We start from the raw sequence: 17,791 nt of genomic DNA, 5'->3' as shown, positions 1-17,791 counted from the left end.
ATTCAGAGCACATTTTATGCCCAATTCATGCAAAACTCCACATAATCCCAAGGGGTTCACATACTTTTTCTTGCAACTGTAAGTCCTCAAATTTAGTGTACAGGTTGAGGGAGGATGGCTAGTGAAAAAAAAATGTTTAAACTGAATGCATCTCTTTCTCTCTGAATCTAGTATAGAACAGGTGAGTTTGAGCAGGTTAAAGAAAATTAAATGCATCCGCCATCCAAAAATCTTTAGCAAATATGAAATTGTGTTCTGTTCACCACTTGAAGTCTTGTTCATTATGGAACACTAAAGGTAAAGCAGGGTTACCCAAAAACATGAACAGGGGTACCATAGAGAAGGTCACCAGGAATTTGGAATTGTACAGGGTTCAGGGACACCATGCATGGGTCACAGTTACGCAATATGGCATGAAATCTCTAAATCTCATTGAGCTCCCACACAGAATTACCAGCAAGTTAAAGGGACAAACTGCTTCCCTTTCAAATGCTGATCACTGAAGGCAAACTTGGATAGTTTCCCATTGAAGCACATGTGAGAGGTGGAAGGCCAAATTAAGCAGAAGTTGGGAAGGTCCAACCCCATAGTAAATGAGCAAGTAAATTCAAATGAGCCTTATGATAGAACTACTTTACCTAAAGGCAATGTCATGCTTGCACTTGGGGTGGCTGCCTAAATCCTGGAAAAGGGATGGGGTTGGGGGGGTCCAAAGTGGACATACAGAAGGCAGAGTGGTCAGGGTACAGGTCACATGTCATTCACTAGTTTACCGAAGATCAAGCAGAAGGCAGGACATTAGCACTGAGTCTGCACAGTTGCATGCTCTGAAAAGTGCTTTTATCCTCTCTTTGATACACTGCTATATAGCACAGAAGGAATGTGTGGATAGGAGGCAAGCCATAGATGATGCAGTTTTCTTTCTTGTGACTACGTTGCAGGGAAAAAAAAATCGCTAGATTCCCTCATCAACACACATAGTGTTGATGGGGGAATGCCTCTCGCAGCACAATTGTGTTCTGCTGGTGGGGAACCTTCCCTGTTGTCAGAACACAATGATCACTGCTGGCAGCTATAGCTGCTGGCAGTATTCTCATGCACAAAATCCGACAGGCTGGCTGTACTGACGTCAATCACTGGATCGACGCCAGTAAAACCAGCCTGCCCATAGATAGATCGATCCATCTATGGCTGGCTTAAGTGCATTCATTTACGGGTGTTTTGACAGGTAAAATAGTATGTGCCTTCTGAGACATGATACTTTACAATTTTCATTTCATCCCTTGCAGCCATGTTGGATGAAGATGAGGAGGATCGGGTGGATGAAATAGCACTAAGGCAGCTGACAGAGATGGGATTTCCTGAGAGCAGAGCAGTGAAGGCCCTCCGGTTAAATCAGTAGGTACTTCTGAATTTGTGATAATGCTTCTTATTGCTGCACATACACTCGCCATATATTCCAGAAGCCAGTACTGGATGGAATATCACCTGGCAGCTTACAGCAGATACTCTGGGCAATTAATGAAACCTGATACCAGGATGGCTAACTGTACTGGGCTTTTTCCTTCCAATGAATCTGCAGATGTCAGTGTTCTGATATAGCAGCAGATATACAGTCACACATGCTCTCTGAGTAGTTATTTCAAATCTTAAGGTATTTTACTGTCTCAGCCCACTTTGGATCATTCATCTCAGTTGTGTGTGTTGTGTTGAATAACATACTTGTTGGTCTTGTTACCTTGATAACAAAAAATTTTGTCGGAGAGTTTGCCTCTCTCCGCCAGATGGAATGCTGCACTGTACTGAAGGATTTTATGCTGTTCTACTGTGAGAAATAATGAGGTTACAATTGCTGTTCTTCTTTTGAAAATGCTAGTGGCCTGGCTGTCACAGAACTTTGTACATTGAGACAATGTCCTGAAACTGGTATTCAGGTTAGGAAAATCTGTCAGAGATTGTCAGTGAATTAGAAAATTGGAAAACAATTGGATCACCCTGACAGTCAGGTGAATAGCAGTTTCAAGAGGAGAGGTCAGTGGTGTTGGCTTGAATACTTGCGTGTACGCTATCTTTCTTTTTAACCACTTCAAGTTCGGACACTTTTACCCCTTCCTGTCCAGGAAGCTTTCAGTTTTCAGTGCTATCACACTTTGAAGGACAATTGCGCGGTCATGCAACACTGTACCCATATTAATTTTTTAGCATTTTTTTGAGACAGATAAAGCTTTATTTCGGTGGTATTTATTCACCACTGGGATTTTTATTTTTTTTGCTATATAAATGAAAGTCCAAAAATTTTGAAAAAAAGTGTTTATTTTTCAAATTTTGCAAATAATATTTCATCATAAATCTTGGCCAAAATTTATTCTGTTATCTTTTTTGTAGAAAAAAACAAAAAAAAATGCAAATTAGTTTATAACCAAAAATTTATAATTAAAAAATTTTTTTTTACATACTGTACTACTTGTGGGGGGTGATTGAAGATTGTTTTTTTTTTTACATTGATTGCTTTTACACCCATAAAGACTGTAAAAGCAATCATTTTCTCCTCCTCCTCTGGCTGCATTCTTGCAGCCATTGAGAAATACTGTGTGAGCTGTGATTGGTCACAGCTTGTCACATGGTACAAGGCTGTTGTGAATAGCCTTGTACCATGTGACCTCTGTGATCATTCACAGATTTCACACGTAGTAAGCAATTATGTCAGAAGTGACATCTTGCTTACTACTGTTCATGTGATCACTGATTGGCCAATGTGGCAGGCGCCGTTTATGAACGGCAACCCGCCCCTGGACTGCCACCGTCCGGCCGTTTATATACAGCGGCCGGACAGCAAGTGGTTAAAGCATTTTGAGGGAACTTGCCTCCTCTTTGAGGAGACAGGAGGCCCACTTCAAAGAAACTTGCTTTACTGGACCCAATTTACTTAACTTAAAGAGCTCCTTGAGTGGGACACTGTTAACTGAGGCTGTATTAGAGCATGGGGTAGTTTCCATTCCTCCCCCACCAGTTTTTTTTTTTTTTTCTTCTCCCCGTCACCTGCCCCCCCCCCCCCCCTTCTCCTCTTCTTCAGTTTTATCCTCCTATAAGTTTTCGGCAGAGGGCAATAAGCCCCCCTTGCTAGTAACCTGTTTCCTATCTGTGATGGATGGGCTCATCTCGGGCAGCTCCTAAAGCAGGTATATTCTTTTGTATTTCTCCCTACTTGTTTGAGGTGACACCTTTCATGCAATTTCCTTCTACATGAACCATTGTTGCTGATTGGAGGACAGTTCCTCTCTGTGTAATCAGTTTATTTGATCCCAGAATATAAAAAAAAGAACATTCTGAGGGTTCTTTGGCATTTTTATGATGAAACCAGTATATTGTGACTGTGGGTATAAAGAGTTCTCTTTTTCATTGTCATGGCATTGTATGATGATTAAAGGTATAGATTTACTACGTGATTTTTCTTTTTTCTTGGAGACATCCGTTCTTGCTGTTCCATTGTTTTATCTGTCCACTTGGACTCCATTTCATTCCCTCTCTCATTTTCTGATTGTTTTTTTTCCTCTGTTATTGTCTCAGCATGTCCGTGACACAGGCCATGGAGTGGTTGATCGAGCACGCAGATGATCCAGCAGCAGACGCTCCTCTCCCAAATGAGAACATGTTGGAAGCAATGGGAGATTCGGCCTCTGCTGACCCCAGAATCAGCTTAGGAGCCACAGCAGAGGAGCCAACAGATGAACTCACAGAAATCTTTAAAAAGATTCGAAGGAAAAGAGAATTTCGGCCTGACCCTCGGGTGGGTTAACTAGTTGTTCAAAATGTTAAGGCACTTAAAAACCTGTATGGTATACAAAAGCCTTTGAGATCTTCATTTAAAGGACACCTGTACTCATAAAATACCTTGGCTGCCATTGCAGAACCCCCTTTCAGGAAATACAACTTGTCTGGCTGTTAATTTAATCCCAAAACATCCATATAATTATTTGCCCAGAATATTGGCTTAACTAGCTTTAACTATGCTGAGTTGGCGACTCAAGTATTTAGTCCAGAGACAGCCAGGCAACAAGCATTTTCTGAATTGGATGTTGGCATACTTTTTCCCTGAAGCCTTTAGAACATTTATGATGCATATAGACAGTGCAGTGCACAGTCTAGGCAGATCTGGCTGTCAGTTTGACAGGTGGTGCTTCAGTCTGTAACAGTGATGGTGGCTACTACGTTAGCAATCACTGTGACAACTTGCTAGAGCTATTATACATCGTAAATTTGCAATACTTTATTGCCAAGTTAAATTGTTCCGTCTGTTCTCGCAGAGGGCATGCTTGTGAATAAAGATATTTCCTAATTATTCTTAAGGCTAGGTTCACACTATTGTGTTTACAGGTACCTGCAGCCAAATAGCAGACATGTGGGGATGCCATTTCATAATGACAGCCACACGCATCTAAAAAACGCAATTTATTTTCAGGTGTGCAAAACTGCATGATGCTGCAGTACCATGCAGTTGCTTTGAGGGTGCGTTTTGGAAACAGGGTTGGGGACTTTTTCCCTGGATTTCCGCAGGTACAGCAGCCCATTCAAATTAATGGACTGCTGGGGCCCTCACAAACACGTCACCAGAACCCACAGTAGTGTGAACCTAGCCTAATTATCTCCTAGTATTTTGAGTCGCAGAATGTGGCAGGAGCAGGGGCTTGTAAAAAAAAAAAAAAAAAAGAAAGCAAGCACCATCCCAGTATAACCACTTGACAATCAGTGACATACTAGACTTCAAGTGGTCAACTTCTCCCTATCCTCTTTTCTGCAGGTGATTTTTGTTTGCATTTTGTTATAAAAAAAAATACAAAACAAAAAATAAACACTGTAAAAATAATGACAAGTAAGTTCACCATGCTTTCTACAAGGACTGTAGTTTTTGGGTGATAAAAGAGTTCAAATTGTGTAGCTTGTATCTGCAGTAACCAAGTTGTAGAAAACAAAATATTTTTTATAGGGGAATACCAGCAGAGGGGAACCATGTTTGTTCCCCAAAACTTATACATCTTGCTTTTCTATCATTAATAATGACACTGTTCATGTCAGATCTGTAGGTCCATAGCTGAAATGTGAACATTTCAGCAGGGATAACCAGCTACTAGGCTGTCCAAAAGGTGCTGAAGCCAATACAGCACATCTGTTAGAAGAAGGCAGTGTGGTGCATTCCCCCTTGAACCATAAAAAAGCTAATTTTATTCAAGTCTAACACCAGCAGTAGAATGGGGCCCCTGTGGACTAACTGTGTTCATATTGCTGTTGGCTACAGGTCAATGCACAAGGGTGAGGGATGAAATGTGCGTAGTCTTTGTACTGTATAGTATATGTTTTGATTTAGTGTCTTTGCTCCTCCTCCTCCTCTTAGGCTGTCATCGCTCTGATGGAGATGGGCTTTGATGAGAAAGAAGTGATTGATGCACTACGTGTGAATAACAATCAGCAGGATGCAGCTGTAAGTAGTACTTTTGATATTTATTTCAGGTACTTATATAGTGCCGTCAATTTACGCAGTGCTTTACATATATGTTGTACATTCACATCAGTCCCTAACCCTCAAGGGGTGTACAATCTAAGGTCCCTAACTCACATTCATACATACACATACTAGGGCCAATTTAGACAGGAGCCAATTAACCTACCAGCATGTCTTTAGAGTTCGGGAGGAAACCGGAGTACCCGGAGGTAACCCACGCAGGCACAGGGAGAACATTCAAACTCCAGCAGGTGGTGCCATGGTTGGGATTCGAACTAACGACCCTAGTACTGCCAGGCAGAAGTGCTAACCATTTAGCCACTGTGCTGCCCATATCTCAAGTTCTTTATGCACCCTTCTGTCACCATCCATACTTTTTATCATGTTTTTCCCTCTTTCTTTCCCCAATTCTCTCACTTTCTGCTACCCCCCCAGCCTTTTTTTTCCCCCAATTTTTCTTCTTTTTTTTTTTTTTTCTTGTAATCTCCCTCCTTCTTTTTTTGTTTTTTTTGTTTTCTCACGGTCTCTCTTTTTTTTCGTTTTTCTCTTACCCTTTTTTCTTTTCTTTCTCTTTTTTTTTTTCTTCCTTTCTTTTCTCCCTCTCCCTTTTATTTTTCTTTTATCTCTCTCTCCTCCACTACTTCTTTTACTTTTTCTTTCTCTCATCAGTCTCTAGAACAATGTAGTCATTCACATTTTTTTTTGCAGTGCGAGTGGCTTCTGGGAGACCGAAAACCATCCCCGGAGGAGCTGGACAAGGGAATTGACACATCTAGTCCTTTATTCCAAGCCATCCTAGATAACCCCGTTGTACAACTAGGCCTAACCAACCCTAAGACCTTGCTAGGTAAGTGTCCTGTGGAGTCACTCCTAAAACTACACTGCAGCCTGCCTTATCCTGGAGAAGTAAAGGTGGCACCATTTCACAGTGAAGCCATAATCCACTGGATCATCAAACGGTATTGTATGTATTGCTGCAGTTGTTGTGAGCATGCTTTGCTGCAGTAAATGGAATCCTCACGATTTGAGGGATTGCTCTCAAGCTAGATGATTTCAGTTTCATGTAGGGGTAGGAAGGATTTTACAATGAAATCATGGGGTTGATAGTCTGTCTTCCCTGCTCAGATTTAGAAGTGTCATGCTTTTTAAAGGAAAATGAGTGTATTCTCAGTTACGTCATGTATTCTTTTAATATCCTCCTGGGAGTAATTTTTGAGATTGCCTTCAGATTTTTTTTTTTGTTACGATAATCATATTTCATATATAAATTAGCAGGTTAGAGCAAGACCTGATTGCCTTCTGAAAGGTGCTGAAAGTAGATCCAGTAGCCACTCAGAGACTTGGTGGTGGCTGTCCTTTTGAGCAGACCGTCTTGCTCAAAAGACAAGCTTTGAAAATCCTAATCAGGAAGCGCAGTTTGCATATATAATGTTTAAATCTGTCTGCCCCATACAGTGACACAATAGTGAGAAAAGAGGGACCCCCTAAGGCTGGGGACTTTAAAGGCTTAATTAGTACTATGAAATTATTTAAAAAAGTACAAACTTTTTATTTGTCAAATTGTTGTAACACATAAACATACAAGACATCAATCAGAGTCATAACTCTGAATGATGTATGTCTATGTGTTACAACAATTTTTTGACAAATAAAATGTTTGTACTTTTTTAAAATAATTTCATGGTACTAATTAAGCCTTTAAAGTCCCAAGCCTTAGGGGGTCCCTTTTTTTTCACTATTTTGTTGTTTTGGGGATGTTGGCTTATGATCAGGAATCTCCCTTTTTTCCCTGCATACAGTGACACAAGGTGTTTAAAACAACCCTTTGTGTAAAAAAATAAATAACTGAAAAAAATGCAGAAAAACAGAATCTCTGTGGGTGCCCACACCTTCTCAGCATGTTTAAACTAGGAAAAAACAACTTTTCTGCACAATATGCTATGTACAATATGCTGTGCTGTCAAGCAGCATCATGTAGTGGATGTGGTGTGTGCACATAGTATGAGAGGGTGTTTGGTACATCGACTATCGCCTACATTACAGATGGGGGGGAGTGGGGAAACTTGTTAATTGACTGTATTTAGCAATTTCCTTCATCTTTCCTGCATGTGACATGTCTTGTGTTGCTGATAATTTCATTGTGAGCTCAGTTACACAGGATATCTCATCATAGTACTGTACATTTCTTGGCTGTGATCTCAAATACCCTGCTGTGCCAGTGCTTAAATAGTAACATCACTAATAACTTTGCCCTCTTTGAGCTCCCTGTTAAAGCTGAAGCAGTTTTTAGAGAGCCTCTCTGCACTTCCTGAAGTTACAAAAGAAATCTTTACCTATGAATATATACAATAACAAACCGCAAATCTATGATTATATACAAAAACAAACCTAAAACTACTTTCCAGAAAACTTAAGGTAATCGTAAAGGTTCCTTTTTATTTAACGACTTTAATACTGCCTCCCTCCTTCCTTTTTAAACTCTCAGTTCTGTCACAGTTGAATGACAATTGTGCGGTCGTGCAACACTGTACCCATATGAAATTTTTAGCATTTTTTTTAAACAGAGCTTTATTTTGGTGGTATTTAATCACTGGGAATTTATTTTTTTTCCTAAACAAAAAAAAAAGAAGACTGAAAATTTGGGGGGGGAAAAAACTTTTTTCTTAGTTTGTTATAAAATTTTGCAAATAAGTAACTTTTCATCTTCACTGATGAGGTGGCACTAATAGCTGGCACTGATGGGGCTGCACTGATAATAAGACGTGCAAGGACAGGACTGCCGATGACCGGCAAGTCTGTTTACATGTGATCAGCTGTGATTGGATACAGCTGGTCACATGATAAAGGGCTGCCATGATTGGCCCTTTACCTCAATCTGTGATCAGCTACGTTCAAAGAACACTGCCTGATGCGCGCCTTGTGGGCAAGTTCTGGGAGGATCATATTTCTCCTTTTTCATTTTCAGAGGAACAGGTCACACATTATTTGACGTAGCACATACACATAGTAATCCCATAGAAAGTTGTGCTGCACTTTTATTTCTGGAGTAGATCAGGGACAGAAAGTCCCCAGCCTGCTTCTTACTTGGCACTCCTGCGTGCTTCTGGGTTAATTTATGCCAGAGGAGATCAGTGAAAGGGAGTTCACTGATCTACTTTTGCTCTCCATCCTGATTTCCCTTACAGAGGTCACAGTGGAGCCAGGGGAGCTCAGAGAAGGAGCAGGATTCAAGGTATAAAAGGATTTGTTGCTGGGGTGTTGTTGTGTGTGCGTGTGTATGTGTGTGGTGTGTATATGTGTCACGTCTATAATAGTGAGCTCTATCAAACCACAGCTTGGAGTTCCCCAGAGCGCGGAGTCTAAGCCCCAGCCTGCTTGTTCACCAGGGCCCCTGATGGTGGGGATGGACTTGGAGCAGGCTGGAACCAGGTCGTGGCCCCCAGGTACACCCAGCTGAGGTAGAAGAGACCGCTAGCGGGAGCAGGGTACAATGGGAGTAGAGACAGGAGATCCAGTTGGCAATCCGAGGTCAGGACAGGCGGAAAACTAGCAAAGTCAGGAACAAAGCCGGATCGGTACACAGGTAGACAATATAGGAGGAATTTCAGGGACGAAGCCGGGGTCGGTACACAGATATACTAAACGGATTCTCAGTAGAGCACAGGGGAGCTCCAACAACAAACGTTGCTCAGGCAATGTGGCCCAGTCTGAGCACATGTTAAATAGACAGGCAGACAAGGAGGTGGGACAGAAAGTGATGGAAGGGAAGGACATAAAACCCAGGGAATAGCAGACGATGACCACAGGTGAGCACAGACAAACCACACATGTGAAGGAAACAAGGGCAGCAAGGAGGTAAGTGTAAACACACAAGAGGCTGCAAGCTAACTTGTGACAATATGTGTATATGTGTGTGTGTGTGTGTATGTGTGTATATATATATATATATATATATATATATATATATCACACAATATACTACAGGTGAAAATACAGATAGGGAGAACATTTAGAGCTTTTTCACACTAACAGACCATGGTATACCATTGCAGCTGGTGTGTGCTGTAAAGGGGACAAGGTGCATCAATAGACGCAGACAGGGCAGCTTGGGAGCAAGCCTGCATGGGTGCCCCCATGGAAAGTGGCTTTCCATGGGGGCAGTTGCCGAAGAGGAGGAGCCTGGAGCACTGGCGGGGAATCCCAGAAGAAGAGGATTGGGGATGCTCTGTGCAAAATGTAAGTATAACATGTTTGTTCTTTTAATTGGAAAAAAAAATAAGGTTCAATGTCACTTTAACCTAATTGAAATGTCTCACATTGAAGTTTCATATTTATACAACCCAACATATTTAGATGCAATGTAGTGTGCCCCAACAATCTGCACTGTGTAAAAATGCAACATGTCATACTTTTTTTGCGGTGTCAACTGAACACATAGGACACAAGGCATGAATAGTGGTGTGAGTGGGTACTTAAAGTGATTCTAAAGGTTGTAATTTTTTTTTTTTTAAATAGAAAATGTTTTACTTACCTGCTCCCTGTAATGGTTTTACACAGAACAGCCCAGATCCTGTTCATTTTGGGTCCCCTGCCAGTGGTCCTGGCTCCTTCCCCCTGCTGAGTGCCCCCAATAACAGGCCTCTTGCTTTGGGGGCACTCGAGCAGGCTTGCTCCAGAGCTGCACTCCTGTAAATGGACATTGTTTATTCACACCGCTCTCTCTTCATTGGCTCACTGGCTGTGATTGACAGCAACAGTAGTCAATGGCTCCCGCTGCTGCAAGAGCCAATGAGGAGAGATCTGGGAGAGCCACTGCTCTCATGCACATTGCTGGATCGAGATGGGGCTCAGGTAAGAACGGGGGGGGGCTGAGGGGGAAGCTGCACCCAGAAGGCTTTTTTTTTTTTTTGTTAGAATGCATGAAGGTAAAACACCTTCTTCCTTTTCAACCACTTTAAAATGTATTTGCATATTTTTTTCACTCTGAAATTCAGGGCTTGCAGGTCATGAAAAGTTATGCCTGAATTTTCTCTTCACAGCCATCATTGAGAGGTAATCTTGATAAACAAAACCTGTTTAGCAGTGTTCTATCATTTTTGTAACACCGTTTACAACTTCTTTGTGGATTAAGAATCTGTGTAAATATTGTAGCTATGTAAAGCAAAAGTCTTCAGTGATAAATGTTACCTGCACACCACCCAAATCACAAATTTGTTTTAAAAAAGTAATAATGGGAATGTATATATTTGTATATTATTCCTGGTATGGTTTATTGTGGTCAAGACTGAAAAATATAGACTTCCTTTAACATTTAGTCAGTCTAAAATGAAATGTTGCCAAAAAAATAAAGATTGGCCGCACTGACAACGATGTAGTAGAATAAAATCCTTTATTGGAATCTTTACAAACTGTGTAATAAGAACATCACAGCTCCAAGACTTGACAGAGAAACGGTAAACGCATTTCACACGAACAAGTGCTTAGTCATGTAATTGTCATTGTTCCTGTGATCATGGATCGGGCCGGCACCAACATGAATGTGGAGGGGCTATATATCCAGCACTCACCTGGACCTGTCTGTTTGTTTTCCTAAAATGAAATGTATATTATATGCTGTCTTTTGTCCTGCCAGCAGATGGAGTTGTAGTCTTCAGACATCAGCTTCCAGAATTACTAAAAGGAACCCATTGTTTACAGAACCAAGAAACAGATACATTTGTGGCCCCCCCAAAAATTATAGCTTCCCTTTAACATTTACAGTTGTGCTCAAAGGTTTGCATACCCTGGCAGAAATTGTGAAATTTTGGCATTGATATTGAAAATACGACTGATCATGCCTAAAAATGCTCTTTTATTGAAGGATGATGATCATATGAAGCCATTTATTATCAAATAGTTGTTTGGCTCCTTTTTAAATCATAATGATAACAGAAATCACCCAACAGGCCCTGATCAAAAGTTTACATCCCCTGGAATGTTTGTCCTTGGTACAGACACACAAGGTGACACACACGGGTTAAAATGCCAATTAGAGGTTAATGTCCCACATCTGTGGCTTTTTAAATTGCAATTAGTATAAAAAATGAGCTGCATGGTCGAGGTGCCAGAAAAAAGCCTTTACTGCATCAATGACACAAAAAGGCCTGGTTAGGCATGTCAAGGTGTTGTCAGGCATATTGTAACCAGGATTTTGTGGCATTGATGCAGTAAAAGCTTATTTCTGGTACTTCGACCAAACAGCTCATTTTTGTTCAAGTATCACTATATTGTACTCCTTAAAAATAACCACACCATCTTTTTCCAGAGCAGCCTGTTTTTCTTTTGAGGTTGCCTGTGGGTTTTTCTTTGAATCCTGGACAATTCTTCTGTCAGTTATGGCTGCAATCTTTGTTGGTCTACCTGACATTGGCTTGGTATCAAGAGATCCCTGAACTTTTCACTTCTTAATAGGTGATTTAACAGTACTGATTGGCATATTCAAGGCTTTGGACATCTTTTTTTTGTCCTTTTCCATTTCCTTTATAAAGTTCCATTACCTTGTTATGCAGTACTTTTGACAGTTCTTTTCTGATCCCCATGGCTCAGTATTTAGCCTAGTCAGTGCTTCCATGTAAGAGCTAACAAACTCATTAACTATTTATACACTGACACTAATTGCAATTTAAAAAGATGTGGGACATTAACCTCTAATTGTCATTTTAACCCGTGTGTGTCACCTTGTGTGTCTGTACCAAGGCCAAACATTCCAGGGTATGTAAACTTTTGATCAGGGCCATTTGGGTGATTTCTGGTATCATTATGATTTACAAAGGAGCCAAACAACTATTTGATAACAAATGGCTTCATATGATCATCATCCTTCAATAAAAGAGCATTTTTAGGCATGATCAGTCATATTTTCAATATCAATGCCACAATTTCTGCCAGGGTATGTAAACTTTTGAGCACAACTGTATAGGGACTTGAATAAAGGCAGAAATATGACTATATTTATAAATAAAACCTGTGCATTTTGGTAAGCCATCAGACCAACAATATTACAACATTAGCCTGCATCTTTCCAATCACGAATATAATCTTTCTTGTAGATTGATGAAGATGTATGAATGTTGGTACATCCCACACAAATCAGTGTGGTTAGTGAACTACAGACCCTGCATTTTCTAAATTTTGTGACTACCTTTTTTTTTCTTTTTCCAGCATTTGAAGATATGCTTGAAAACCCCTTAAACAGCACGCAGTGGATGAATGACTCTGAAACAGGTCCCGTCATGCTGCAGATTTCTAGAATTTTTCAGACCTTAAACCGCACGTAGGAGGCGCTGTGACTTTGGAGGAATCGCCTTTGCTTTATTATGTCCTGGGACTTGGGGAAAGAATACCAAAATATTAATGATTGCATTGTTTCTCAGCCCCTGTCATTTATTCAGCTCAGGAGAGTGTGAGTGTGAATTTTCTTTACTCACGAAAACCACTTAGATTTGTGAGCTTATTGGTGTTGTTTTGTGATTAGACGGTGAAGTTGTTAAAGTGCAAGTTCACCTTTTGTACTACAAGAAAAGAGAACAAACACACACACACACACACACATCCCTCCTATGGATCATTTGCTTCTGGAATCTGAAATGATGGTGCCCTCCTAAAAAGTTTGCTTTCATATGTAAAATTGAAGGAAAAAAAGGCACACTTTTAATTTCATCCTTAAAATGTAGTCGAGTTCTTGTTATGGCCTTTTGCTAAAGGTAATTTTTTGGTATGAAGTGTTCACTTTTTGACTTGTTTCACCGTTTTTTTTTTTTTTAGGGTATTTTTAAAAAATTTGTACATTTGGCCTTTATTATCTGTTCATTTGGAGGGATTACTAAAGTTCATTCAGGGATATTAATACACTGCTGAGATATCAGGATAGGCCAACCAGACATTTTGTTGTTTTTAATCAATCTGACAAACTTGCATTTTTAAGATGGCCATACATTTTCTTTATCTGATACGATGGTGATTAAAAAAAACATTGGAATAAATTACCTATTCCTGATCTTCCAGGGGCCTATGATGAGCAAACTGGCTGGCAGTACACATCGTGTGGGAAATTGTGCTCTGATGACTTGATCCCCTTTCATTCCTGAGGAGAGATCATTTGCATGTACACCCTAAGAGGCACTTTAGAGCACAAACATTGTACAGGGTTACTAACAAGACCGCATATGTAATTACTTATCACCAAACAAAACCTACACCCAGAGATCCTTGTACACATGTGCAACTTTTAGTGCTCCTATTGTTCACTATTTCCTGTACTGTCAAAGCTCGCACACACTTCCACCCCGTCCATCTCCCACACACTTCTATTAGCCAGGGACTGCATCATTGTAATGTGCCTATAAGATTGTATGGGGGGGGGGGGGGGAGCAATACAGATTGGACAGGCTCAAAGAATACAAAACCATGTCAGAGCTTTGTTTGATGAAAACGAGGCTGCATTTGGGGTGAGTGGGGACATTGAAAGCTACCCTTATATTGCATAGAAATAAACTTTAAAAATAAAAGATTTATTTCAGCATAGAATAATTTGCTTTATGAACCATTTTTTGAATGTCAGCCTTTTATTCTTTAAGCTGTGGGGCAGAGGGCATTGTGAGCTCTGACTAAGATCTTCCTTGCTGAACCACGTGTTATGGAGAAGAGGATAAGGGAAGGTGTTCAGTAGTCCAGCAGGGATCAACTCAGGCAGGGCTAACACTGCTATCTATTTCAGTGCAGCAGAGTCAGCATTGTTAGCCCACTACAGGAAGTGCAGGCAAAAAACAGAGCCAGTACTTTCAGGAGATGAGTGTTTTGTCTCTAAAAAAAAATGCCCAATGTGCCTAAACATGCCTCACGTCTTTGCTAGGTGCGTTGAGCACTTGAGCGTTCATTTCAATTGCCAGAATAAATTACTTTTCTCGCCAATAAAATTAATGAACGCCCAAACGCTTGATGTGCTTAAACACATTTGCCGAAATGCGGCTTTAGGTGCATTTTCTCCTTCCTGAAGAAAGGCTCTGAGAAAAGCTGGACAAACGCCAAGTGTGCATGGGGCCTTAAATTGAGGAAATTCCTTACCTGTGCTGCTTCTGGCCACAGCTTCACAGCCTGATGGTTACCATTTGGGTTTAGGTGACTCCAGGGCTAATTTTGTTTACTGCTGTTTGGATTTCGATGTACATACAGATCACACATTGCAACCTGTAAAATGTCAAACGTTGGGAAAGGAGGGAAGGCCAAAGAAAAGTGAAACTGTAATGCCAAGTAGCTGAAAAAAATAAAAAATTCACAGCACATATGATACAGGTGAACTTGCACTTTAACGAATACAATGATGGGTGTGAGCTGCAGCTGATTTGACATGTTGTACTGGTACTGTCATGTGATTTCCTAATTTGCACAACAGGTCTTTGGTCATGTCCACCTTGTTGCATGGTTTTCAGACATCTGGTCAATCCCCACCAGACAAGTCTTAATGAAGCTATTCCCGTTTCTTAATTTTGATTAGTTTTGAAGGCAGCAAGCTGGACAACACTAGAGAGATGTTTTCCAAAATTGGATCAGTCTTGCTGTTCTTGCAGAATTTTCAATGCTTGAGGTACTATTTTTCTGCCATTCACTGAGGGGGGATGCAAGTATGAAAGTCTTGTCTTGTGGAACCTGCATGTTTGCTCTGTATAGGTAAATATTGCCATTGGGATCCTACTGCCTCCTGAGAGACCCAGCGATACACTGCTCTTCTAATACAGCCCTCTGAGCAATGAGAAGAGACACTTCCACCATATAAAAGAATCACAAATGAAATTTGTTGGTCTAACTCAACTTGCTGCATAATGTTTGCAGTCAGTGACTATATTGAGACCAGAGCATCAGCTTGATAGCCATACCCGAAGGAGCTTAGCAAGAGCAGCCCCTGTGTTTCAGTTATTGCAAGTTTTTTTTTTTTTTTGCATCTCTATACTCCCTCCAGTGCCTGGTCGATGTCCTAAGATTGAGTTACTATGCTGATTCTAGTGAATGCTACTAAACCCTGTATAGGGCACAACCATGGACTGAAAGTATCTTCTTCTTTGAGCTCCATTTGGTCCTCTTCTTACATGCCAAGCTTTGCCAAATGCCAACAATGGTGCATATCACATATGTTGAGTGTGAAGGTTAGAGTGGGGATGGCAAATGTTTCATAATACATATGTCAAGATGATGTCTGAAAATGTTTTCCTAAGAACATGTTGATTGCAGATGAATTAATCTCAAATATAAACTTGCACATGCAAGCCTTTGATCATGTGACCACCCACATCATATTGTAGTATCCACCATAGTTGTTTGCTCTCTATGACAATGTTCCCAGCTGCTAGTACCATTGAATATAGATACATTGATATATTTCAGTTTGTCCTTCCTGACAGCATCCTTTACCCAAAATATGACCCTACCCTCTAATCCTCCAGAAAGCATGGAGTTTATAAGGACCTACCTTAGCACAACTGCCCAGTGTTTTGCTGTCCCAGTGCAGAGTTAATGGAGATATTTATCTTGGGACAAGTATGTAAAATCATCTTTACCAATATCTCAGTTCATATAGATCAGGGGTGTCAAACTGGCGAAACCTCAAGTCCCATCATGCCTCTGCCTTTAGCAGTCATGCTTGTAACTGTCAATCTTGTAATGCCTTATGAGACTTGTAGTTTGGCAACAGCTGGAGGGCCGCCAGTTTGACACCCATGATATAGATGATTTAATGATGGGAGGAGCTATGTTTCTTTTAGAATCCTCTCAAATAAGGCAGGGGCTATAAAGTGGAATTATAAATTTAGGTTTCAGTATTTTTATTACCAGATAACCTCTGTGACTACTGACTAGTATATTGCTTCCTGCAAGCTAGGCTTGGTTTAATGTTGCACTTGTATAATAATCTCCAGGAGATGTTGAAAAGATAATTTAGGGCAGGTTTTCTAAAAATACCAGTTTACTGCCCCATTGGATAAGTAGAATCCCTCTGTTGGGTAAAGGGTGCTGTCATAAAGGATACCTGGAAATGCAGTCCTCTGAGCTGTTGTTCTACAGAGAACCTTCAATAAGTGTTGGGTGTGGGAACAGTGTGAAATGGCTGAACAGCCTGTAGTTTCTGACCAGATAAATGCCTTTCACCCCCCTCACTAGCTTCTTTTGCTTATTTGATAATGCTGGGACTTACCATTCAACATCAACTGTCTGGGATGTGTCATCCCAGAGTCACTAAAGATGTATCATGCATTTTTACACAATTCAATGAAATGTTTTTAACAATCTGATATACCTCCTATCCTAAGGAAAAATATATTTATTTATTGCCTCAATCTCCTGTTATTCTTACATGTCAATTGAAGAAATGGTAATGAATGTAATATTGACATCTGTCATATATTCTACTACATCATTTTTTTTAATTGTGTTAAGTATTTTCTATTATTTTAGTTAGAAACTGCATCCAAACAGCTAAATCTATATTTGAAATGTAAAAATGAATCCTTTGCCTGCCAAAAGATGTGTACAGTAAAGCATGTACAATATGTATATATGTTCAACATACGCTTCTGTGCATAGCAGAGCACTCATTTCTGCAGACCTCATTGTGAGGATGGTTGAGGTTTCTGACCCTGTAGGGTCACCTAGACACCTCCAGAATCTGCCCAGCAGCTTAAATATCAGGCATCTCTATTGCTCTATGCTGTCTGAATTGGAAAAATATTACATGGCTGTTGAAGAAATGCATGGGTAAAATGTGGAATATCCTGTGAAGTCGTTTATGGATTCTCTAGGAGACATTAAAGTAGAAATATAGACATAACTTTTTTCATTTTGTATAGAGTAAGGGAGGATTATAACCCCTGTCAGTTTATTTTTTTCCATTTGTGTCCCATTGGGGAGATTTCATGTCCCATAACCAAAACTGGAAGTGAGCAGAAATCCCTGCAAATTAAGGGAATCCCTTGGGGATCCCTAGGTCACCAGAATGAGTGTCCCCATTGGAAGATTTCCCGTCTCTTGTTTTTCTGGGGACAACTACATATTTGGGATTTTCTTTTACTTTCACTGCTAATGGTGAACAGGACAAACAGAGAGAGTGAATCTCCCTAATAGGGGGAACAGACAGGAATAAAAACCTGTCAGGTATTCTAATCAATCTCCTCAATGCAAAACTAAATAAAAACTTTTGCCTTTAGTTATACTTTGATATTGATCACCTGGTAATAAATACATTAAAGATGAAGTGGCTTTGCCTAACAG

The 17,791-nt window shown here is 40.3% G+C and overlaps 1 protein-coding gene across 1 annotated transcript in view; it reads left to right on the top strand.

Moving 5' to 3' along the window:
• The window catches only part of UBAC1 (UBA domain containing 1), a 40,786-nt gene extending 23,926 nt beyond the window's left edge, over window positions 1-16,860 (top strand). The window contains exons 6-10 of the mRNA XM_089677062.1: window positions 1,290-1,398; window positions 3,568-3,787; window positions 5,390-5,476; window positions 6,206-6,344; window positions 12,698-16,860. Of these exons, the coding sequence (XP_089533188.1) occupies window positions 1,290-1,398; window positions 3,568-3,787; window positions 5,390-5,476; window positions 6,206-6,344; window positions 12,698-12,813 (671 nt within the window). The 3' untranslated portion in view covers window positions 12,814-16,860. The remainder of the gene's footprint in view (window positions 1-1,289; window positions 1,399-3,567; window positions 3,788-5,389; window positions 5,477-6,205; window positions 6,345-12,697) is intronic.
• The last annotated feature ends 931 nt before the right edge of the window (window positions 16,861-17,791 follow it).

Source organism: Staurois parvus, unplaced genomic scaffold, assembly GCF_062004578.1.
Source record: "Staurois parvus isolate SC_StPar_1 unplaced genomic scaffold, SC_StPar_1.0 ptg000176l, whole genome shotgun sequence".
Lineage (NCBI taxonomy): Eukaryota > Metazoa > Chordata > Amphibia > Anura > Ranidae > Staurois > Staurois parvus.
Note: the sequence above shows the minus strand (reverse complement) of the source record. Positions and strands in the feature narration are given on the sequence as shown.